At 35.1% G+C, this 27,197-nt stretch overlaps 1 protein-coding gene across 1 annotated transcript in view; it reads right to left on the reverse strand.

The window, feature by feature from the left end:
* MDGA2 (MAM domain containing glycosylphosphatidylinositol anchor 2) overlaps window positions 1–27,197 on the reverse strand; it is an 850,755-nt gene that overhangs the window by 472,394 nt on the left and 351,164 nt on the right. The window contains exon 2 of the mRNA XM_047075663.1: window positions 16,219–16,358. Coding sequence (XP_046931619.1) covers window positions 16,219–16,358 — 140 coding nt within the window. The remainder of the gene's footprint in view (window positions 1–16,218; window positions 16,359–27,197) is intronic.

Consider the following 27,197-nt stretch of genomic DNA (forward strand, 5'->3'; position numbering starts at 1 on the left):
ACCAGTAAGTGTGCTGAGTAGGAGGACTTCTGTGAAAGCGCTGGTCCAAAAACAGACTGGCTGTCCCTGACTGCTGGAGAATGCTATGTCTATGTAAACGAAAAAAATGTAGGCAGTGACCTATGACTCTTACAAGGTAAGTAAATATCTAGGACCTGCACACACCTGCAGTCTAAGGGATATTTTGGTAACACATATGAGCATTTCTGGGGATATTCTATGTAAATCCACTAAATGAATGACCTTCAAACTTTAAAATGCATCAGATCATCCAAAGACTTATTAAAATATATATTACTGTGCCCCACCCCCAGGAGTTTCTTATTCAGTAAATCTGGTTTGGGACCCAAGAATTTGTGTTTCTAATAAGTTCCCAGGTGATGTTGATGCTATTGTTTCAGGACTCACAATTTAAGTTCGATGGGCTATGCCTGTAATGAGTACCAATAATAAAATCTGATCAAAGTAATGATCAAATAAGATCATTTTCAGGCTACCATGCTAAAAAGTGTGCAATTTCTGAAAAGGGGAGAGAATGAATACAAATGTTTCAAAACACAGGCAGAGTGTAAGGAGTATGAAGTTGGCAGTCTGGCAACCACCTCATAATCTAGTCTCTGTCCCCAAAAATCTGGGTGGCCTAGACTTAGTCACTTAATTTCTCCAGACTCAGCCTGCACATGTGTCAACTGTAGCAGAAAGGAAAAAATATATTCAAATTTTGTCAGAGTTTTAGGATTCTAATACAATAAGGTGCACCCATTCTAAAGAAATTAGAAATATAGGAACTAAGACTGTCCTTGGAGAATGCAGTTATAATTAATTAAGCATAGCATTTCAGAATAGAGATATGCAAAGTCAGCATAATGAAGGCAAATTGTTAACACGTCCCTGGGAATTGACTATAATGTGATTGAATGTATTAATATTAATATACCTAAAAAAGAATGTGCCAATCAAAATAACAATTGGTCAGCCTCGGGAATGGAAAAATAAGCGTTTAGGAAGACAAACTAGCAAGTATTATCTACTCAGGAACTGTCCAAAAAAGGAAATCTTTACTATTGGATTCAAGCCTTATGGTTTTGTACTCCATAATAGATGAGATGGCCTGAGCTACCTCAGTTGAAAGTCCTTGCTTACCAACATGTTTTTGTTTATCTTGTTGATTGGCTTGCCTAATGGGAGAGTGAACCTGATAGAAGGAGCAATGTCCAATCAATTTGCCATTGCAAGTTTAAAAATGGGCCTTTGATCGTAATTTGGCTTTATCTGTAGCTTATATACACTGATTGACAAGTGGGACGATGTGCTATGATCTGTAATTGCATTTCTCATTACAAATGCCTAACTTGATTTTTGCATTGTTTGTACATGTATGAGTCTTTATGAGTTTAGAAAATGCATACTCATCCCTAATCTGCTTTCACTATACTAACAAAACCAGGCTTATGAACCTACAAAATGAGTATTAGAAACTGAGTGGCCTTATTTACCAAGACAAAATGTCCCTTTGTGAATAACTACCTAGAAAGAAAGCTTGCATTTCCCAGGTGGTACTTCTCTGCATTGCTATGAGGGCTGGTTGTAGCCAGTATGATCACAAATCTATGTTTTAAACTTTTAAACCTTCCTCTGCTCTACTCTGTATCATTGGGAGGGACTAAACACTTGTAAATTATGCTACCCAGACTCTCACTGGTTTCAACCAATGGACTGAGACTGGCATGAGACCAAATGACAGAAGAAAAAGAAAAGCCAAGTATTTCTCCCTCTTCTCAGCCTCTTCTATCCCCAATGTAACTCATTTCCTACATTACACTTCTTCAGTTGTAAACTCAGAGTTTTAAATAATCAGAATTGTTTGTACTTTCCCTGTCCAACCCTAAGTGATTACCATATGACATAAGAACCCACTAGGAACTATAACCATGTGTTCAAGAAGTATGAAGTGTGTGTCCATAGACAGACAAACGCACGCGGGCGCACACACACACACATACACACACACATTCATTATAAAATCATATAAACCAATAAAAATTCTGGTTTCTACTTTTTTTGGTAAATTATACTAGATAGCCCCATGAAGTAGACATAAGCCAAGCGTGTGACTCATTGTGACTGTCAAAAGAACAGTCAGAAGGAATAAAAGTCTCAAATAGACAAATGGTTAGGAGGGCAGTTATAGACTTAGATTATGTGTATGTCTAATAACAAACTAAATGTAGTTTTCAGTTTAATCTGTAAACATATCACTAGGAGCTGGTCTAGAATACTTAGCAATATTCAGACTGATAAACATAATGTTAGAGGATATCATCACAATACTGGACCACTTTGGTTAACCAACATATTGGCCAAGGAAGTTAACTGGTCTCCAGGCAGGGGATCCAAAGATATATGAGAAAAAAAATACCTCTAGATCACTCATCTTATTTCATGCATCGAAATTCCCTGTGCTTATAAGGTAACTAACTTTCCTCCTGGGCTTTCTGTTTTGACCCCCATGAACAATAGAAGCTATATTCTTTCAAATGCTTCCAGCAAAATTAACTATGACTAGTTGGCAACATGAACTTGTCTTGGCATATACTTTTTCAAACTCTGTTCTACTTTCTCTTGATATTGGTTTTTTCCCCCCTCTTTTCAGGTAAGAACAAGATTTCATCATCTGTACCTTATTTAGACATAGGATTACAACTCTGTATTCTGGTTTTAAGCAACAAATTCCAACAATGAATGACCAGGTTTTGATCTGATACTTTGTGAATATGCTCCCATCACTGAGATCCCAATGTTGAACTGTTAACATCTATGATTAAAAATGTACACCGTTGTCAAAAGTGGCATGGAGTGTTTAGAATCTTCTCTGACTGAAGGGCTTTAATGGCTTCATATTATTGAGTCCCACTTCCCGAGTGTCCTTAAATCCTTGCCGGATAGTAAAATAAGAACACACATTAAATCTTCGAGACCACCAAGGGAACATTTAATGCATTCCTGCAGGAACTGAGGTATATGGCTTCCAACAGTGCCTATGTAAATGAATCTGAAGGTTTTTTTTAAATGCTTACTTCTAAGAGGTAAATGGCATAGGCACAAGCCAACACAACTTAGTATTTTTTGAAGGTAATGGAATTAATTAAAATATTGAAAAATTAGCCTAAAATGAAAATGCCTGTTGCATTCACTCATTTGGTAAATAATTGAGACCCTCTATGTGTAAAGATTTTATGTTTATTTTCCCATATATTTTATTCTCCACAACAAGACACTTTTGGGGACTGAGAGAGGATGACGTTAATAATTGTACCAAAACAATAGCCATAAACTAGCAGCATCCCAGGCAAATCGTAACATAGGTTCACTCTAACGTGATAGAAAATGTGAAGGCAAGACCCATTCCTTCATTTTTAGGAATCCACTAAGTGGAAAACAATATGATTGTTCCATTTTAATTTCTATCATCATTATCACTATTCAAGATTTTTTTAAGTCTTGCCTTCTGCTATTTTATTTGATCCTTAAAGAAGCTTACTATATAATCACTACTACCATTGTCATTTTATACATGAGGAAAGTAAGTGAAAGAGGGTTTAAATAAATTGCCTACATTCACATGGCTAGAAGGTAGAGAGAGTGGCATTCAATTTAAAACCATGCAGTTTGATTCCAGAGCCTAAAATCTCACTCACTCACTCCCCAAAGCAACATCCTAGGATACATTTATTATAGTAAGAAATGGCGAGGTATTCTGGGACCACATAGAAATGGCACTTAAGCAAGCCTCTTTGACCAAGAGAGGCTTTCGAAGTGATTTGACAAATAAGCCATTTATTCAATTAACCAAGGGGTAAAGGTACAGACAAGTGGATGGAAGGGACAACAAATAAAAAATCTGTAAGCAAATCACTGAAATTTTCTTCAAGATTAATGGTACACAGCAGTCTCTCTCTCTCTATATCTATCTATCTATCTATCTATCTATCTATCTATCTATATATATATGATGTGCTCTTTAATGGCAGCCCCAGAACATGTCCAGTGAAGGTATGAACTCTCATTTAAAAGAACAGATAATATATGTTATGAGTTGAATTGTGTGCTCCAAAAAGATAAATGGAATTCTTAACACCCAGTATCTCAGAATGTAACCTTATTTGTAAATAGGGTTGTTGCAGATGTGATTAGTTAAGATAAGGTTATACTAGAGTGGACCCATGATCCAATGAGACTAGTGTTTTTATCAGAAGAGGGAAAATATCATTGGAAGACACACACACACACACACACACACACACACACACACACACACTGACAGAAGCACAGGTTGCAATGATGCAAGTGAAGGCCAGGAACACGATGGCCACCACCAGAAGCTAAAAGAGGCAAGGAAGGATTCTACCCAGAATCTCATCTCAGAGGGAGTATGGCCTTGCTGACACTTTGCTTTTAGAATTCTAGCCTTCAAAACTGTGAGACAATACATTTCTGTTATTTCTGTTTCTTTGTGGTACTTTGTTATGGCAGCCCTAGAAATCTAATAAGATTTATAACCATGCAATTCAGGCATGTGTACAATTTTGGAATTAGGGACCCTTTAAAGCTAATATTGGGCATTAGCCAATGTAGAATTTATATATGTCATAAAATGTTTACATGAATTTTATATAACACAGCCAAATGGTTGGCTATAATCCATCTTGTTGATGGCATGGTGAAGTTATTCAAAATGATCAGTTGTTCTAATTATACATGGTATCAATACAAAGGATCACTTAGATTTGATACTATACCACACCTGGATGCCTAAAAGTTAATTTTAACATACAGAATTTCAATGACAGCCAACAGAAAAGACACTAATTAACTACGGATTTTGCTCTGCTCAAGCTTATCCAACATCATTTAATGATTTCTGCCAAAGGCAAGTAAGAAAACAAGAGGAGGCCAAGTTGTATGGGATAATGTTTCCTCATGTACCATAATAAGCAGAAAAAGGAAGAAATCAATGTTTGCTGATGGAAAAAGATAAAACTGTCAGGAAAATAAATGTTATTTTTAGGTTTTGTTAAGACTTTGGCACTAAGAGAAAATCAGAAAAGACTAATAATTCCTAAAAAAAACAAATAAACAAACAAACAAAAAAGAATTGATTGAGTCATTCCTAATAAATGTTTTCTCATTTTTCAGTCCTGAAAATACTCACATTTTACAAGCACTTTCTTTGGTGTAGTTTAAGTTAACTTTTGTAGATCCCAGAAAGGTTTTTAATCTTTATTGAGTTTTTGGATATATCTCTGAGCATTTCAGGAAAAGACCATGAGGAGTCTAATTCAGAATAAATATGTCATGTTTACAACCAGCACTGATATAGATTATTAATTACCACTGACAGGATATTCTTTAGCATAGAGGTAGATCAGTAGTACTTTCTATTACTATAATTGAAATTATTAAACCTAAATTTGAAAACTCAATGTTTTAAAGTCAATTTAAGGAATGTTTCATTAGATTGGAGTTTAAAAATTTAAGTAAATCCAATTCATTTAATTGGTATCTTTGATGTCCTAGCTATAAGTGCAGAGAATAAATTTCACTCAATAGGATCACATGTAGACAACTACTATATTTTTCATGTTGCCTTTTATAAATAGTAGGGATGGATATAACTATAAATGATCATTTATGACATGTTGAATGTGCCCAAATGACTCACACTTTGTGGATTTATCTTTATCTGTTTATATATGTACATACATACATATATGTAGTAAGTGTGTATGTGTGTATATACATCTATTTTTTGTCTATACATATATACAAAATGGCAGCATATATGTAATATAGACTCAAAACTAAATCAATTAATTCAATTGACATTCCACCATGAAAAAATTCACTTCATACTACGTTAATGTTATTGAATTTAGATTTGTTGACAGCTCAATAACTACTATGAAAAAAATTTTTAAATCTGAAGGGAAAAAACTATTGTGGGATATCTACCACTTGGAAATTGCCCCATTTAAATAAGACATATCTGAAAACATGTCAATAGGAGTATTATTCTAATAATAAAAATACAGAATCCAATTCATCAATGTCTATGTAATTATTCATAACTTCCGTATTAAGAGAACTGCAATTGTCTACCCTAAAATGATACATTTTAGGGGCACCTGGATGGCTCTGTCAGTTGAGTGTCCAACTCTTGATTTTGGCTCAGGTCATGATCTCATGGTTTGTGGGATCAACCCCAATGTGGGGCTCCACACTGACAGAGCACAGTTGGCTTGGGATTCTCTCTCTCTCTCTCTCTCTCTCTCTCTCTCTCTCTCTCCCTCCCTCCCTCCCTCCCTCTGCCTCTCCCCTGCTCATGTTCTCTCTCTCTCTCTTTTTCAAAATAAATAAATAAACATGTTTTAAATTATACATTTTAACCATGAACACAACCAATAGATTCTTAATTACATGTTAATAGGAAGTATGGATTTCCTTCTATCTCCTGGAAATGCCCTAATAATTTTTAAATACTTACTTTATGTCAAGTGCTGTAATAAAGTAATGATTATGATATTATCACTTCTACTTATAATATTTTTCATTAAAATATATAGATCTCAAAGTAAGATTTCTAAGTTAAAACTTCCACATGATTTGTATACCTAAAATTTTGATTCTGTCTGAGAAATCATTTTCTGATCTCTCTGAGGATCAAATTTTGGCCATGAAAGGTAAAGCTGTCATAACCAAACAAATCTTAGTCTGTATTTACAGTCAATCTCCATCACATGCAATTCCTTGTGCATTAACTTGCAAACTTTCACTGCTTAGAAGTAATTCAAATAGAAGAAATATTTTTTAAATATTAGAATAAATTTGAAAATATAGTCGACACCCATGCTATTCATGTTAATAAAACTCTTAAGACAAATAAAATTTGACGGAACATCATACCTTTACTAATGACTTGTGGCTTTCCTTTTACAAGTCTTCAGGAAAAGTAGTATGATAATTCTGAATCACAATTAAGCAACATAAGGTCAGCAACCAGGAAGAAGAATCTAGGGTTAGTTGTGTAAATATACTCCTCATTATGTTTGAGTCCAGGAAATAGGTACTGTCTTATAGAATTGCCATGGGGAAATAAAGACTGAGATAAGAGATACAAAAATAAGTATGTTTTTTGTAACCAATCCTGGGGAAACAGGAGATTGTGAATATGACAAAGAGAAAGAGGGAAAACCATACAACAAACTGTTATTGTGCTGTCATTGCTGAGAGTAACTGGGGCTCCATTCTACTGGGATCCTCTGAGGAGCCATGTAGAATGTGTCGCAGAATTGCCTGACCAAGGGGGCATGTATCAATTGGAATCTACTCCCTATGGACCAAAGAGCTTCTTTGCAAACAGCAATTAGTACTCTGCCTGACAAAGTTTAGTCTAGTTCCAGAATCTCAAGTTTTGTGCTGTGACCCTCTTCTTAGGAACTAACAAAGAATCCACGCAGCATAGTCAACCAACAGCAAGCCTTCCGGATTGCACTGCCTGAGCAGCAAGGCAGTTTTCACTGCAACTGGACTTGCTGCAGGCCCTCTCTTGCTCCAAAACTGAGAATTTTTAAAGTTTTCCAATAAAGCAATATTTCTAAGTGTAATATACGCAGGCTTTAAAATCCAAAAAAGCCTACCATATGCTGGACTTCTTTCTTCGTGGTATGGCTGTGGTAAGCAACAACATTTTTATAACCTTAGATGGAATAGCCCTAGCATGCCTCATTGGACTCCAAAAGCCTTTACCATTTGAACAGACCAGTAAAATTCAGGGTACTTTATTTCTTACCTTCTGCCACATTTCTATCTTACTATGGCATCCATGGTACCTGTTACTTCCTTTTCGGAAGTTCAAGATGACATGATGTAATCAATATAATGTTCTGTAGATCACTGAGACAATCAAGTTCCCTGTGCACTATAATGTTATAGATAGTCAGAGAATGAATCCTGACCCAGGGCACAGTAGTACATGTGCATTGCTGTCCATCCCACATAAAAGGAAACTTTAAAATCTTCTTGGTGACAATTGAAAAGCATCCGTTTGTCAGATGACTATCTGTATACTGGCAAATCTGCTCCAATGGAGACATGACATGTAGCACAGCAGCAGTGTTGATTTGATTGTCTACCACAGTGTATCATCATCTGCCATCATCTACCTGGCTTTTTAGATATCTTGTATGTGAAATAAATTGGAACATGATAGAGACTACCACTCCTTTACTGTCCAAGCTTTGACTGTAGTACCTAATCTCTGAAAATTCTTCTGGGATGCAGTACTACTTCTGATTTAATATTTTGGTTTGGGAGGGACAATTTTACAGGACTCCACCTTCCTACCATAATGACTCTGACTTACTCCACATGTCAGGTAACAAATGTGGGGATCCTGCCAGCTGCTAAGTATGTCCCTCCCAATTACACTTTTGGGAGTCTGGACAGATGACCATAAACCCACTTCTCTGGGCCAGGACCCCATTGATCATCTCGCTTCATAAACCTCCACTCTATGTCAGTATTACAAATCCATTGATTTCTGTGTCAACTCAATCTCTGTACCTTGAAGAGCCTTCAAAAAGGCTTGGTATTTTTCTTTCTCCAAGGTAAATTACTATGACAAATGGCCACAAATCCCCTTGGGGAAGGATTCAGCTACTATTTTTTGGTGTGAGCTTGTAGTGATATTTGTAGGTCTTTCCTCAAAGAAATCTGGCTTCCAAGAAAACTAATAAAAAAAATTAAAAAAAAAAGAAATCTGGCTTCCTTTTCCAACAATGAGTGTTGGCTCTGTGAACAAGTTTAGATTTGGAAATTGTGTGACTGTGATTTTTTGTAGAGTGGAAATCAACCTCCTCCTTACCTCGTTACCTCTGTTTGTCTGTTTATATGAGTAAAGAACCACTCTAGTCAGCTACCCCTATATATTACCGCTAAACACACTATAATCTATCGTTCATCAACAAAGCCCTACAGGTAAAGGCAACATGCTTGCTACTCCAACCTTGCTGCTCATTACACTATTTATATCCACATTGAATCTGTTGGTTAAGTGTGACAACCCAAACTCTGCCATTTTTGAATCCTATCATCCTGCTGATTTTAGAGATTCTACTTCTATGGCAGCATCCCCTACTGAAACCCTGGTCTCCCAAGGACAGTCACCCATGAGCTTCTCAAAGATGCCAGTGCCCATCTGACCAGTGCGTTCCTCATAGTAACAGAAGTATCCCTTGGGAACTCTCTAAAAACAAGTTTCATAATAAATCTATGCTAACATTTCCACCTCCCTGAGCCTTCATTAAGTAGATTAACATTTTTTGAGCAGTTTTCTGGAATGGATGATCAGTGTTTCTTATAAGCATAAAGACTGTCCATGGAATTAAACAAAAGATGAAATCTGAAATATCTATAAACGCATTCAAATCTCCTAAGGAGCAAAACAGACTCTCTATTCATGAAATAGAGAATCCATTAAATGTTTTTTAAAAAACTCTTTGGTCAATGCTGATATACTGGGAGCAAAAAGTATCAGCAGTTTTGGAGAAAAGTGTTGAACCAAAAAATACTTTCCACATTGTGTATAAAAATCAATAGAAACAAAATTATTTGAAGGTATGACATCAACCTTCAGAAAGACTGTAAATCCTTCCTCCTAAATGAGCTGTGGTAAGTGCATTTACCCATGTAAAAATTAACTTAAAGGAGTATATCCAGGAGAAGACACTAGGTGTGCATGTATGTGTGAGGGAGGACAGACTGTGAAGGTAGCTATTGATATGGAATTTGTGATTAATATATTTTTAAATATGACATATACTAAAGTCTTTCCTACATCCTATCCAAATATTCATTGAAAAAATATTAGCCGTTTTAGTTGGAGAGTCTCTTATATGATGAAGCAGAGAGATCCAGCCTAGATAGATTTATCACAGATGATAAAAGAACATTGTATGGAATTCTATAAACCATGATAAGGAAGAGATGCAACATTTGATGATCTCTGATTAGATAACAGATTCCAATTCTGCCTATTTAATTGGACATAAATCCAACAATCTAAGACCTCTATTGTTCACGTGCATGCATTAATTTTATTGTAAGAAATTTAACAGACTGAATCAGAAGAAAAAACATATGGAAACGTGAACCAAGACGTACAAAATATTTGCAAAGGAGAACACACAGATAGCACTAATGGTTTAAAACTGAAAAACCTGTTACCAAGGCTTGCTAATATATTCATTATGGCAAATTTATCACTTTGAAATCTGCATACAGAATTAACAAGGATAAAAACATCAATAACTCAGCAACAGTCTTGACAGTCAAGAATACATTTATATAGCAATCAAATGACTGAATATGATCCCATTGTAAAATTGAATGGCCTTACCCTTATTTTTTTAATCAATAAAATGAACAATGCCTAGGATGAACTGTAATAAGCTAGTAAACAATATTAATTATTCTTAGGTAGGTGCTTGGAATATACATAATTATATTTTAAGGAATCGCTTTCAAAAATATTACAGTGATGAAAAGTAATATTCAAATGAAATCTTACCCAGAAAGCCAACGTATAAAAGTAGAGCTTTTTTGGTTGATGCACATTTCATCTTCGTTTTGTTTTGTTTTTGAAAAGAGAAGAAAAGCCTTCCAAATATAAATAGCCAGGTTTGTTATTAAAATAAATTCAAAGACCTTCACATTATACTCATTACAATAAAACTGCCTTCTTGTTTGAGAAGTTTGAAATATTCAAAGTGTCCTACTGAGAAGTTCTTTGTAAAAGTTTTCCATACTTTCTATTGCAAGGTCCCATAGCAAGAAAAATGCAATGCAATTAAAGTTCCAGTATTTATTTGGGTGGGGGATATAAAGAGCTCATTTCCAATATCAAAGAGAAGAAAAAATGTCTGAGGCCAACCAAGCAAATACAGAAACACAACAAAAAGGAGTGACTTGCTTTCCTCTATAGCTAAGTGTAATATAAAGCCATTGAAATTAAAATAGCACGGCATGGTAGGAGAAGGGATAAGTAGAATGGTAGAACAGAATAATTCAATTTTGGGGCATCTGAATGGCTCAGTCAGTTAAGCATTTGACTCTTGATTTTCACTCAGGTTGTGATCTCAAAGTCTGTGAGATCAAGCCCCATGTCAAGCTCTGGCTGACAGCACAGAGCTTGCTTGGAATTCTGTCTCTCCCCTCCCTTTCTGCCTCTCTCCTGCTCATGCACTTTCTATCTATCAAAATGAATAAACATTAAAAAAAAGAATAATTAAATTTTATTAGTGGTGAAAATAGCATTTTTGAGAACTTTTAAAAATGCTTTAATGTTACACACTATATAATAATTAAAATGTTAACAGTTCTCATTACCAGAGGAAAAAAATTGTAACCATGTATGGTGACAGATGTTAACTAGACTTAACTGTGGTGATTATTTCTCTTGTACACCTGAACCTAATATAATGTTATAGGTCAATTATACCTCAATTTTCGTAAAAAGAGAAAAAATAGCATTTTAAAGCTGTAGGGTGGAATGCTGACTCTCCTGTCTGGATTAAGGCAGAGGGAAAGAAGAAGAAAAAAGAGAGAAAACACTAGACTAATACTTTGTACCATGGACAACACATTCCCTAATGATTAAATCATTAAATACATTAGCAACTATATAAGCTGTTAGAAAAGAAGCATACAATGTAAGATACATGGACATGAAAGGGATCTTATGAAAGTAGGTATAAAATTCAGAAGCCAAAATTGAAAAGATTAAAATGATTCATCTTTTAAAAACAAAATTATCCAAGTAAAAGTCGCATAAGCAATATTAAAAGACACATCCTGGTAGATAAAATTTGCAACATAATTTTCAGATACTGAATTTGTTTTTATAGGATGTAAAAAGTCCCTACGGGTCTGTAGGAAGACAAACAGCTAACCCATAAGAAAATAAAGAAGGTAGATAAAAACAATCAACAGACAAAGGAGGTGAACAAATGATTGATACATGGGTGGGAAAATGTTCAAATTGACTGGTAATTACGAAAATGCAAATTGAAACTTCACTGTAGTATAATTCACTTCCTCACATCAAATTAGCAAAAATTTTAAAGATTCACTTGTGCTAAGGAATTAAGGTAAAGTCACTTTCAACTTTGGATAAATGCCATTTTGAAGAAAGAAACTATCCTACAATGACACTGGCAGACATGTAATCAAGACGTGCATAAACACATACACATACCAGAAGTGCTCACTAAGTTATTATTTGTAATAGTAAAAATCTCTAAGTAATTCAATTTTAAACAAAATAGCAGCAATTCCATGTATCTAGTGCATCTATACAGTAGAATTTAGTGTATCCATACAAAGTATAATTCAGCCTCTGTGAAAATAGTGATCTAAGTCAGTGGTTCTCAAATTTCAGGGTACATCAGGATTACCCAGAGTACTGGTGACAAGACAGATCACTGGCCCCAACACAGGATTTTCTGATGTGATGGGCACAAGAACTTTCCTTTCTAACACATTCTCTTCAGAGACCACACCTTGAGAACCACTAAGCTGGATCTATAGTCGGTGATTTGGACACATGGACAAGTGAAAAATTCTAGCCACTGAATAATACTTTTCATTACCTAATTTAAAAAATGAAACTAAAACATTAACATATACAATCATATTTATGGGAATGCGCCTAACAAGGACTGCAAAATGATACATCAAACTATTTAACATAAACCTCTGAGAGGTGAGTGGGACAGTGACAGGGAACATTTTGTTAAATATCTCATTGTTTAACTCACTTATAAGAGAGCTATATTAAGAATTCATTTGTTATTGATGTGATAATATTGAGAGAGAAGAGAGGAAGGAAAGAAGGAAGAAAAGAAAAGAGAAATGGAGTGATGGAGGAAAAAAGAAAAGAAGAAAGAAAGAGAGTGGGTAGCTGAATCTTGAAATTATGGACATGTAGAGGTAATATTAGGTTTAGAGATTTACTAACAAATCGTTGCCTCCCCCTGCTTTCTTACCTCTTCATATATGTTATAATAAACCTTCATTAAATGAAGTAGTCTGAACATAGTCCTAGTCCTTGCAAGCTAAGCAAAGGTAATTAACAGAAATGTAAAAGCTCCGTGGAGTATTAAAACACAAAAAATATTGAAATTAATTTAAATGGGTCTAATTTAAAGTAGGCCACAGGAATGCTAAGAACCACTTTATAAATCAACTTATTTTCATACTTACATATTCAACTCTAGACTTTAAAGTCTAATCATAAATTGCTTTAAAACAATGAATAAAAACCCAGCATATATTTTATTACATATCAATATAATGCTTATTTACATACCAACTACATATATATGTGTATGTGTATATATATATATATATATATATATGTACATTTACAATACCCATTTAACTCTCAAAAGGATTCTATGATATAGGTATGATGTTTACCATCATCCTTTGTATACAGGTAAGACACCTGAGGCATAGAGAAAAGAGAGGTCAAGGAACTTTCCCACACTCACGCGGGCAGTCACAGTGGATCCAGGGTCATACCCAGGTAGTCTGGTCCCAGTGCCATACTATTAACTACTAGTACCTTCCTCTGTACCTAGCACTGTACCTTCCTCTCCTTCGTTTATTTCCCTTTCATACAATAATATCTTCAGGCCATTACATATTGCCAGATGATATATTTTTGAAGAGAATTTTTTTTAATCTAGAAAAAAAATGCTGCCTTTGAACACTTCTGGAAATGGGGACTTTTATGACTCTCACTGCCAACAGGAATAGACAACAGATTAAGGAATCTCCTGAAGAGTGGGGTACCTCACTCTTCCGGTGCATTCCCAACCTATCACATTCAGATGAGCCAAGAGAGCCAGGAGGTCGTTCCAGCTTCATGGCCTCAGCCAAGAAAAACCATCCTCAGGACCAGCTGCTATCAGCATGCCCTTTAGCGTTTGGCCAGGACGTCGATGCCCAGCTGTTCTGTCAGCTTTCCTTATACGGTTTGTTGACAAAAAAAGAGGCCTGGTTAATTTTACAAGCGGGTGATATAAACTGAAACTGTGTCACCTGTGAATGCCTAAATTACTTCTAGGAATGAAGAAATAACAATACTGAGACAACTTTTTCCTAGGGTCAGAAAACACTGAAATGGTTCCAGCAATGGAACTGCTTAGAAAAAAAAAAAAAAAAAAAAAACATAAGGCAATAATCTACTTCTTTGTTACAGAATTATTTTGGATTGGCCAGACATCAGAGATTATACTCCAGATTGTGAATCATTGCAGACAAAATGTATGAAGAAAATAAGAAATTCCTAATACTAAGGGAACCTAAGGATGGAGATGAGGGAGCAGACAGCAGGGATGACTTTTTAAAAAGATAGAAAGTTGCATTTTTAAGTGTAATTTGTAGTTTAGAAGGTGCTGAATTTGGTGGGTTCAGTGTGGGAATGATGGAAGAATTAAAGAGTCTTCTCTTGCCACAAACTGCCTCTCATTTGGCAATTTGTGGCTTCTTTTAGATTTGGACATTCCTATTTTGATCCCAACTTTTTGATTTTGGAATTGTTATTCTATGTATACAAATACAAAAACTATAATCAAATTATAACAGCACTAAATTTTCTGTGAGATAATATTCTTGAGTTAATGTCATCATTTTTTAAATTTTAGCAAAATTATTTTATTGAAGTCCATTGTTTCTATATGAATTTTAAAATAGAAAGGTCTGACATATAAGTTTTTCTATATCCAATTATAATAACTATCATTTTTGTCCTTGTATGTATAGTTTTGCAATCATTGTTTTCCATGAAGTCTAATCGTAATAGGTCAAATTGTATAGAACTCAAATTTATTAATATAATTTCATTCTTTAATCAATTTTCGGATAAAAGCAAGTATTATAATTTATCATTTTAGCCATCGTGAATTTTAATTTTAATATTATTTTTAAAATTTAGTAACAATTAGGTTTAATAATCATATTTTCTAGATTACTTTTTACTGTCTTTCATTTTACCAATAGAGTAGCATTAAGTTTTATATTTTACCATTTTAGTTTTAGTCATGGTCTTATTTATCCATCTATTACTTCATTCTATGAAGTTCATTTGCTTATTTTTATTTGTTCTTCAGGTCACAATGGTAAGGTCAAACATCTTTGCGTATTAAGAGTTATGGTTGGTAGGAGCAAAAGAGAAGGTTAAAATGATGAGTTCATAAAATCTCTACACTGCCCCTTACTTTCTCCTCTGTAGTGGTGTTAGATGGATTTTTTTTCCTGTAACACTGATACTTAAAATATGCAACTTTGTCACCAAATGAGATCTCTCTTCCATCTTAGTGTCCGTATTGATTGCCAGTGAAGATTTTGAACCAGGCAGGTTAAATATATGACAATAAGAATTGGCAAATTCTGACTAAAACATCCTGAATATTCTGTATTGAATCTGAATTAAATTTTTACATCATGAATACACAGCCTAACTATATTACCTTCTGCCTAACCTTTTCTTTCACTCCTACAAACTTTTGCTTTGCTCATTATTTATAATTTTAGTGCCCTTTGAAAGTCTCAATTTCTGTTCCTGCTATTAAAGTAGCTTATGAAAGCTGTAGCAGATGACTCTGAAAGCCTGAATGCATACACCTGCAAACATTTGTTTTTCAAAGTTTTCTATGAATATAATGATGAGGAGTAAGGAAAGTGCATGTGACCTCGTGCACCACATTCTTCAGAACAAATGCTTCCTCAGCTGCAATTATGTCATCATGAAATCATGCTCCACATTCTAAAATAAACTCATTGCCATATGAATTGTTATCTTACTGAGATATTTTTGTAGTTGTCTTTTTAACAGCTTCCTTAGAAGTGTCTTCCAGATTTCTCACAATACCAAAACAAAAAAATTCTTTCTTCATCTTATCCAAGTGAGTACTTCAAGCGTGAATGTTCAGCAATCACCACCCTTATCCTGCACTGCAGACACGCAGTGACTTCAATGTCTCTCTCTCACACACACACACAATTTTTTTAGCTAAATCTCCTGAAATATGTACATTTTTGACTTGCAAGAAAGGTCAATGAGAGTTTCCCTCACTGTCACGGTTCGGGACTCACCTGTGGACGTGGATGTCCTGTGACCAGACAGGTCAGTTCTAGGGTTTCTCCTTCCCGTATAGTATAGACCCTTTCGGAGTAGCGCTCCTCCTCAATGTTACAGGCCAAGCCTGAATGCACAATACGAACAGTTGGGGGAGCTGTCGAGTCAAGAAGAGAGACAAGACATATTAAAAAAAAAGTAAGTAAACTGTCCTCCCATGAATCATCTTGGTTGTCAGCGCAATTCTTATTAGACTTTACCACAGTCAGATCCATCGGTCTTAACACTTTGAGCAACCCCAAGGGATTAAAGATATTGCTGGACAGGAAGCTTTAAACTTTTCTAACAGTCACCAATACATTCTGAAAATGGCAAAGGTGAACATGATGGTGGGAGAAAACTCATGACTTAGGAACTCATCATCATTACAAGACTGCATGATGAGATCTGACTGCTAAAATGGGAGAGGTCCTTCCTTTTCTGAAACCCCAAATTTAATATAGTAAAGGATGCTGCCCAAAATCTAAGTAGTGCAACCTCCAGAGACCAATAGAAAGAATAAAGGAAATTTAAATGAAAAACACTGGCATTTTTCTACTAATTTTATAAGCCTTCTGGTGCAAATAGAGTGCTAATGAATGAGAAGATTTTGTTGTCAGGAATTGAACATCAACTTAGCTTTCAATATTTATAGACTCTTGTGTTGATATGAGCAAAAGTTGATCGTTAAATTAAGCCATTGAAGAAGGCAATAAATCATTGATGTCCAAGTATAAAATTCTGATTCAAGAGAGACGTAGTTCTCATGAAGCTATCCAAATTCCTAAGTATAATTTTCTCCTCTTTCAATACCACACAGGCCAATAAAACTTGACTACCATTAATTGACTTACTTATCACTGGAAATCCACTATATGCAAAAACTCTTCCAGTCATAAGAAACACTTAGATAATAAAATATGTTTCCTGTCACCAAAGAGATAAATGTCAGTTACTAGCTTCAAATTGGAGATCATTCTCATTTGTGAATTCAGGATTTTTATTTGTAATAAACACATTTGGGAATGGAGGAGAAAGTGTTATTTTAATTAAAGGCAAGTGGAAAGGCTACATCTACAGGTAAAGGATAGTAATCTCAAGAATTTTCTGTAGCAATCTTAACCTAAACATCAGTATTGTCAGTAGATGCTATGGTTGCTTAAAAATTAATGAAAGCATACTTGGAATCTTTATGTAACATTAAAAAGATCATGAATATCGTAGAATTTGGTTGAACTTGGTGATTCTATGGAGGAAATAAAATGAATATAAGTCCAACTTATGGGAAAATTTCTTCTGGAATAATCTGTGTTCTGAAAGTAATACAAAAGAAAAAGTTTCCAATATCTAATACTTTGTTTTATATAAACTAATGTATATAGCATTAACAATCGAAAAACATATTTTATTATCGTTCTCAATTTCAAACAGAAACTGATAGAAAAGTCTATTTATAGATAATAAAATCATTGGGTATTTCAAGTTCTTTCTGGATTCCCAAGCAGAGTCCTGTTCTTCAACTTTCAAATTCAGGATCCAATACCCAGCATCAAATGACATGTAAAGATTTCCAGCAGGAAGATAAGAAGATTTAGAAAAGTAATTCTTACATTCACTAAGCACAAAAACAATTCCCCAGAAACCTGTTTAAAATCCAGATTTCAGAGGTATGGCCAGAGATCTGTTATGGATGCAGAAAACTCAAGAATCTGCATTTTTGCCGAGCACCCAGATGATAACGATGCCAGTGCTACTTAGGCCAGATGATCAAAAATAATTTTCTAAGTCTTATAAGTATTTCTTGACTCAAGGAAAGTACTCCAAGGAATAAAATATCATTTTCCTTTTAATATTGTCAAGTAACTAAATTTCATGCATGCATCATTCCATTGGTTTGAACATTAAATTATGTTAAAAAAATCAAATGTTTTGTTTGATCTATAAAATCAATTTACCAAAAAAAAAAAAAAATTCACCATGTCTTTGGACTCTGTCTAGACACTGTAATAATTTGTTTAGTTTTATGACATTAGAAATCCTTATCTGCAGCGTTTTTCTGGGTGTTCTGATACACTGTACACAATGTTTCCGACATATCATTTCCTATAAGGATCAAACTTAAACTTCAATTCAAAGAAGCAAAATCAGAGAGCTACTTATTTTTAAGCATCCATAATACAAACTGTGTATGTATTATAGAGGTTAACAAACTGATGACAATTAATAAACATTTTCAAAACAGAAATAGAAAATACAGATTCACTACTTTGAAATATTATTCTATGCCAAATGTATCTTAATAAGTGATAGCACTCATTTACTAATACATCTAATTATAGAGTAACATGACAATTTTTCCAGATTAATTTACACATTATTTTTGTTTTAATTTCAAATCAATGAATAGCATTGTTATTTTAAGATATACCTTTCCAAAGCATCATTATGCAAATAAGTAGCTTTATTTAAAACATGAAAATTATACAATAAGCACACTGTGTTCATGTACAAGGGTTAATTTTCTACTTTCTTCTATATTTTAACACGTTCTTAGAAAAGGTAATGCCTATATAGTGTAATCATTATGAACCTACTGTCTATCTTATGGTAAGGTAGAATATTCTACCAAAGTTTAGGAGTGGAAGATGTATTTTTCCTAGTATGCATTAAAATATGTGCTTAATACTTTCATTGCTCAGTGCTAAGAGGAGTATTTTGGAAGCTTTCACTAACTCTTTGGTCTGCAGAAAGCTCAACTGAAAAGGTCTTAGTTCATCCAGGTCAACACTCTTATTTCCAAATTGGGGACATCAAGTGACCTGCTCATAGGCCTGTAGCTAGTTGTGGCCTAAATGAGACCAGAACCACTGATCCTTTGTTCTTTTCACTACTTCATGCTATTAAAACTATGTCTGACATAGTTAAATAAGGGCTCTAAATAACTCCTAAACTAGACTTACACTACACTAGAGGGAAGAAAAAGATTAAGTGTTCACAAAGTAGAGCACTGCAAATAGACCAACAACATAAACACTATAATTGCTACAAACAACCAAAGTAATATTGTCCCAATTCATCATCCTGCCTCCAGTACGTGCCCAACCCAAGAAATCTCACAACTGCCAAAATAATATGTTGAAAATTTCTATTTTCAACATGTCCTCTTCCTGCCTAAGGATCCATGATGTCTCTGCATGACGTTTCACAGAGGAATGCCTCGAAGAGTTCCGTAAAGGTCCTCATACTGACTATCCAATCTGAAACCATACTTCTCTGTACATCAGCCCACTAGGGGTAAGGTAAAGAGCACTGAGATTTTAAGCCTTTGATCTCATATACAGATCTCCAAGCATGTATTTACTGAGCAACTGCTATCCATCAGATACGAGAGGCTTTGCTCACATATCCTCCCATCTAGAATTCCCAGACAGATATTTAGACCAATGTTCCTGACACCTTCTTGGATAATTTAGCAATGATTCTCTTTTCTTTTCTTCAGGAGATATGTACTGCCCAGTGATTTTCCTTTTCCTTAACACTCTAATTTTACATTAAGCATATCATTGCCAGGATGAGCACCATTTTTGGCATCTGCTCCATATCACATGATTCAGAATGCAGAGTAGATTTACATTTAATAATTTATTTTAATTTAATAATTAATTCCTAATTTATGTTTTAGCAAATATCACTATAATGACACCAACATCCTATTTTAGCAAAATATCAACAATTATGGCATTGAATTTACTTAACTCTAAATATAAATGCAATTTGCAGTACTCTAACTGAAGCACGTCATCTTTTATCCTCTGCTGTTGAAAAAAGCCTCAATTCATCATCCTGAAATTGGACTAAGGGTTATGATCCCCTTTGCCCTGTAGAGTCAGCAATAAATTAAAATGTTAAAATATTGCATGAGACTCATATTCATCCAAATTTGTTTGAAGTAAACCAAATCCCATTACGTAAAATCTTTCCTAACACTAATCACATCAACTCCCTTAATTCGAGTAAATTGGCTTTGGGTTCAAAAGGTCAGCCTGAAAGGGCAAAAGAGAGATATTCTTTTATCTTGTTAGAGTATACTTTTGAAAGTTAAACCAAATTCTCTCTGTATGCTGTTGGAGAAAGGACACAAAGAAATTATGCTCCAATGGCAACAATCAGGAGCATTTCTAGGCTTTCATTCTCATATACAGACTTTCAAGCATATATTTACTGAACAACTGCTGTAGATCAGGCAGAAGGCTATGTCCTGGGGATATAAAAATTAATGTTGTGAGCTGTACCTTTTAGCAGCTTACAGCCCATAAGGTCTGTCCAATTAGGAAGGAGGGAAGGAGGGAAGGAAGGAAGGAAGGAAAGAAGGGTGGTAATCTAACAGAAGAAAGTGAAAAGTACTATAAGAGGACAACCCAGAAGATGCCTAAATCTGCCTGGAGGTTTCTAACATGAGTCAGTGACATGTAACCTAGGTCTGAAACCATGTGGTGGGAACAAAGGAGGACACTCCAGAAAGAGGAAGCAGTGCATTCAAAGGCACGTCTGCAAGAGACTGCCTGCAGTGTTTAGGACATAACTACATTAAAATGTGTCCCACGTAGTTTATAACTTACTCTAAATGTTGACACTGGCGCCACTCTCTCAACTTGCCATTATGTCTCGAGACACAGCAGAGACACCGTATAGTCCTAGGAATGGAAATGAGGGCAGAGACCTACTTCAGCGGGTTTTGTTAGACAGGAGTTGAAGATTAACTCCAGGTGGGGTGAAGGAGGAGTTAAGATGACACAGAAGTTTACACTTCAGTTAACTAGGTGAGAGATGACTGTTTAAATAGAAAATGCCTGTTGAGCACCAGGCTAGCTCAGTCAGTAGAGAATACAACTCTTCACCTCACAGTCCTGAGTTTGATCCCCATGTTGGGCCTAGACCTTATTTTACAAAAAAAAAAAAAAAAAAAAAAAAAAGAATAGAAATAAAATGCTCTCTTGATCACTACATATTCCACATTATTCAGAGATGGAAAAGATTTGAGATCAGGCGTTCTGAGCCCAAATCATGGAGGGGAGGACTTTGTTAGAGAAAAAACTTAGCTGCAAAGCATTTTCAAAAAAGTCGTTTTCCAATAGCAGGCAAGCTATTAGCCAGTAAACAGGTTTGGTATTAGGAGTTTTCTCTTGTCTAAGAACTCCAGATAAGAGCTTTGTACTTTGGTAAATCCCTCAAATCCCTGATCCAACTACTCTCTTTGGAAATCCAGTTGCCAATATAATCTTGACACTCTTCAACACCAGGTCAAGACAGCTTATGTTCTGGATGCAGGTCCCAGATCTCCTGGGACAGGCAATGTGGAGAGGGATGCTCATTGGCCCCCTCTCAGAAGCCCTGGTAAAGACATCAGGGAACCACCCAGCACCAGCATCTCTCACACATTCTGTCAAGAGACAGAGACACAGAGACAGAGAGATAGAACATCTCACACCTCACTGCTCTCACATGGCTAGAGATAATACAGTTGACACTGTTAGTTAACAGCATTCTCTTAGCAAGCATTCAGTTGCGCTTTTCAAGCAAACATAATAATCAAATTTCTTCCTATTCTCCATTTTTGATTTAAGTGATCACATGCTTCCATAAAACGCTTCTCAGTTTTGCTTAACATCTTACATTTAGCTAATTGACACTGTCAATAATTGGCCTCTTCTGCTTATTTCACACAATCTCCAATACAGCACATTTAAATAGTAATTCTAAAAAAGGTGTCTTCCTTTCTTAATTTCTCTCTCCCACCCAAGTGACTGGTTTAAGATAGAAGATGAGTCTTCTCCTCCCTCCTTTTTTCAGTATGATCTTCCAATTCAATACTTAAATTAAGTATTGTGTCTTTAGAGGCAGAGTCCATATTTATCCTTCTTGTTGCTTACAACAATTTGCTTAGTATCTTTTTTCTTAGGCGCATTATATTACATATTCCGATATAACAAACACAGGGAAGAAGAGAATAAGAAGACTTCATCGATGAGGTGAAGAACTCAGTTTTAGATGCTAATGGTGAGCTGACCAACAACTGAAAAGTCACTGCTGTACATAAAGATTTAGAACTTCCAGAGTAGTGGGTGGTTGACAACAAGAGAATAGGCGAAACCTTGAAAACAGAGAATGCAAAGTGAGAAATGAAGAGGATAATGATAGAAACAGAGAAGTATGAATTCTTAATACAGAGATGCCAAGAAAAGACTTAATACATTTCTAAAGTTAGAGAACTAGAAGGAAAACAAAGAAAATGTAGTTCTTTAAAAGTTACATTAAGAGGAGTGCCTGGGTGGCTCAGTTGGTTAAGCGTCCGACTTGGGCTCAAGGTCATGATCTCGTGGTCTGTGAGTTCGAGCCCCACGTCGGGTTCTGGGCTGACAGCTCAGAGCCTGGAGCCTGCTTCAGATTCTGTGTCTCCTTCTTTCTCTGACCCTCCCCCATTTGTGCTCTGTCTCTCTCTGTCTCAAAAATAAATAAACATTAAAAAAATTTTTTTAAGTTACATAAAGAGATGCTCAAGCATGGGGAACTGTCCGAAATGTTACTTACAACAGGGTTGTCAGGAGGATCACAAAAAAAAGGTCATTGCCTATGAGAGCTAGGATGGCATTTGGTGAATTTTGAGTGAGATATGGTATTAGAGTAATGGGGTCAAAAGATGAATGAGGTAAGACTCAATGGAGAGAGAAAAGTCTTAGTAGGTCAAACCAACTTAGGGCAAAAAGTAAAACTTCTATTCAGGTTCACCCATAAGTGAAAAGGAACGTAAGTATAAAATGGAATCCTTTAACAATATCATACCATCATCTCAGAACTGCAAAGACTAATTATTTAATTTTTTTAATGTTTATTTTTGAGAGAGGGAGAAGACAAAGTGCAAGTCAGGGAGGGGCAGAGAGGGAGGGATACACAGACTCCAAAGCAGGCTCCAGGCTCTGAGCTGTCAGCACAGAGCCAGACGCAGGACTCAAACTCACAAACCGGGAGATCATGACCTGAGCCAAAGTTGGATGCTTAACTGACTGAGCCACCCAGGCGCCCTGCAAAGACTGATTATTTACATTATATAGGAAACAAACCATAATGTTTGTGTTTCCAACATAAACAACTTTATGCAATACTATACTATTTTCTACAATTCTTCATCATTCTTTTAAAATTGACTTCTCTGGGGTGCCTGGGTGGCTCAGTGGGTTGAGTGTCTGACTTCGGCTCAGGTTATGATCTCATAGTTCGTGGGTTCAGCCCTGCGTCGGGCTCTGTGCTGACAGCTCAGAACCTGGAGCCTGCTTCGGATTCATTGTCTCCCTCTCTCTCTGCCCCTCCCCTGCTCGTGCTCTTTCTCTCTCAGTGTCTCAAAAATAAATAAATGTTAAAAAATTTTTTTAATTGACTTTCATAAAATCCTACCTGTTCTTCTTTTCCTTCTTTTTTTCCTCTGTTTACTCTTTTACAAGTTTAACTTTGTCAATTTCTGCACCACATATGCAGAAATCTCTCAAAACTATCTAATTTCTTCTATAAAAAATACAATCAAGGTTAATCCCTACAGCACATAAATATACTTAAATGAACCCATATTTTAAAAAGAAAAGAAAAACAGAGACAAAACAAGAGCATTTATCTTCCCATCAAGGCCTCTTCTTGTCCTTCCTTTACAGTTTAGTGCTTAGAAATAACAGTACACACTCTAAGCCATCTTTCTGCATCTGCTTTGCTATCCTCAGACCACAGCAGCCTGGCTTCTGCCTATTGCTTGTATTTATAAAAGGAAAATAGAAGATGGTAAGCTGCTAGATTTGGCATTATTTTGGTCTTCTACCTCTCCTTCAGTCTTGGTTTATCTGTTGCCTCCATGAGACTATAAGGATCTTATGAAATTATACCCTTACTCTACATTTTAAAACTACATAGACTTATTAAATCCCATTAATATACTCACTACACTCATGAATATAAACACATATGGAAACATGCCCATAAACAAAATGTTCAATTTGTATGTCTATTCTAATAATTTCCTTAAAATGTAGTTAAAATCCCTCTGTCATTGCCCTAAGTAATCCCACATAGGGCAATAGTCTGATACACAAACGACATACAGATTATTTTAGTCAATTTTTTAGTTCCAAAAAAAAATCAGTTAGAAACTGACATTTGATTTTTTTGATTCGTTGATTTCTTTTAATTAACTACTATTTCAGCATCAGTGTGAACTCATTTCCCTCTCCCTTTCCCCTCAACCTATATATTTGATTGACACAATATTCCTATTCACATCAGAGAAATACCTTTTTTATATTTACAAAATATAAAAATATATTTTATATATAATAAAATAGAAGTACTAAGATCCTATTGATTATTCTGGATTTAACCAAAAGAAGGCCGTATCTACCTCATATGACTTTGAGAAAAGGCTCTTAATATGAAAAGTTTTAAATATTTTGCATTATTTCTTCAGTACATGTTGAGCAGCATTGTTATAAGTTAATTGAGCTCCCCTGAGAGACTCTCCAAAGCCCAAAAGTAAGGTAAGAAAATTAAACCCTGAAGCCTCTGCTTTTAGAAAGGAGCTATTAATGTTTTCTAAATAACAGAAGTTAATATGATTTTTTAGGTTAGTGTCAGCTAAGTATTTAAAGAAAAGTGTTTAAGTTAAAAATTTTAACTCAAGTTATCTGTTTATATGCAATAGATACTATTTAAGACGGAAGAAAGTCTGTCATCAAAAGAAAGTAACAATAATAATGTAATTATATACATGAAATATCTCTGATGAATACAGATACAAAATTCATCAACAAAATATAAGCAAACCAAATCCAAAAATATGTTAAAAAATCATTTACCATGATCAAATAGGATTTTTTCCAGGGATCCAAGGGTGGTTCAATACTCACAAACCAATCAATGTGGTATATTATGTCAACAAGAGAAAGGATAAAAAGCATATGATCATCTCAATACATGTATAAAAAACATTTGACAAAGTGCAACATCCATTCATGATAGAAAATCCTCAACAAACCAGGTTTAAAGGAACATACCTCAACATAATAAAGGCCACACATTAAAAATCACTGCTGGGGTGCCTGGGTGGCTCGGTTGGTTAAGCGTCCAACTTCGGCTCAGGGCATGATTTCATGGTCCGTGAGTTCGAGCCCCGCGTCAGGTTCTGTGCTGACAGCTCAGAGCCTGGAGCCTGTTTCACATTCTGTGTCTCCCTCTCTCTCTGCCCCTCCCCTGTTCATGCTCTGTCTCTCTCTGTCTCAAAAATAAATAAACGTTAAAAAAAATTTTTTTTAAATAAAAAAAAAAATCACTGCTACCATCATACTCAATGGTAAAAAACTGAAGAGCTTTCCTCCTAAGATGAGCAACAAGACAAGGGTGTTCACTCTCACACTTTTATCCAACATAGTTTTGGAAGTCCTAGTCACAGCAATCAGACAAGAAAAAAAAAGGAGGGGGGGCATCCAAAGTGGTAAAGAAGAAGTAAAACTTTGACTATTTGCAAATGGCATGATACTCTCTATATAAAACCCAAAAGACTCCATCAAAAAAACTAATAGAACTGATAAATTAATTCAGTGAAGTTGCAGAATACAAAATTAATACACAAATCTGTTGCATTTCTGTATATTAATAATGAATTTGCAGAAAGTGAAATTAAGAAAACAATCCTATTTACAAATGCACCAAAACTAATAAAATAACTAGAAATAAACTTAACCAAGGAGGTGAAAGACCTGTACTCTGTACAAGTAAACACTGATGAAAGAAATCAAATATGACACAAATAAATGGAAAGATATTCCATGTCCATGGATTGAAAAGCCAATATTACTAAAATGTCCATACTACCCAAAGTAATCCACAGATTTAATGTAATCCCTATCAAAATACCAACATTTTTCACAGAACTAAAACAAAATACTATTAAAATTTGTATTGAACCACAAGACTATGAATTGCCAAAGTAATCTTATAAAAGAAGAATAAAGTTGGAGGTATCACAATCCAAGATTTCAAGATATACTACAAAGCTAATCTAAATAGTACAGTATTAGCACAAAAATAATCACATAGATAAATGGAACAGGATAAAGAGCACAGGAATGAACCCATGTCTATATGGTCAGTCAACCTATGACAAAGAAGGCAAGAATATACAATGGGAAAAATGACAGTCTCTTCAATAAGTGGTGCTGGGGAAACTGACAGCTACATGTGAAAGAATGAAACTGGACCACTTTCCTACACTTTACACAAAAATAAATCCAAAATGGATTAAAGCCCTAAATGTGAGACCTGAAACCATAAAAATCCTAGAATAAGCCCTAGGCAATAATTTCTTTAACATCAGCCATAGAAACATTTTTTCTAGGTATGTCTCCTCAGGCAAGAGAAAGAAAAGCAAAATTAAAATATTGGGACTACACCAAAATAAAATGCTTTTGTAGAGCAAAGGAAACCAACAAAACAACAAGATAACCTACTAAAAAGAAAAAGATATTTGCAAATGATATGCCTGATACAGGATTAATATCCAAAATATGTAAAGCACTTACACAACTCAACACCAGAAAAGCCCAAATAATCAAATTAAAAGACAAGCAGAGGATCTGAACAGATATTTTCCAAGAAGGATATACAGATGTCCCACAGAAATATGAAAAGATGTTCAATATCACTCATCATCAGGGAAATGCAAATCAAAATCACAATGATATATCACCTCACACCTGTCAGAATGGCTAAAATCAAAAACTCAAGAAATACCATGTGTTGGCGAGGATGTGGAGAAAAAGCAACCCTCATGCTCTGTTGATGGGAATGCAAACTGGTACAACCACTGTGGAGGACAATATGGAGGTTCTTCAAAAATTTAAACTAGAATTACCATTTGATCCAC

Source organism: Lynx rufus, unplaced genomic scaffold (genome assembly GCF_022079265.1).
Source record: "Lynx rufus isolate CCGP_SWC_20201006 ecotype Redwood Valley unplaced genomic scaffold, mLynRuf1.p SCAF_13, whole genome shotgun sequence".
Taxonomy (NCBI): domain Eukaryota; kingdom Metazoa; phylum Chordata; class Mammalia; order Carnivora; family Felidae; genus Lynx; species Lynx rufus.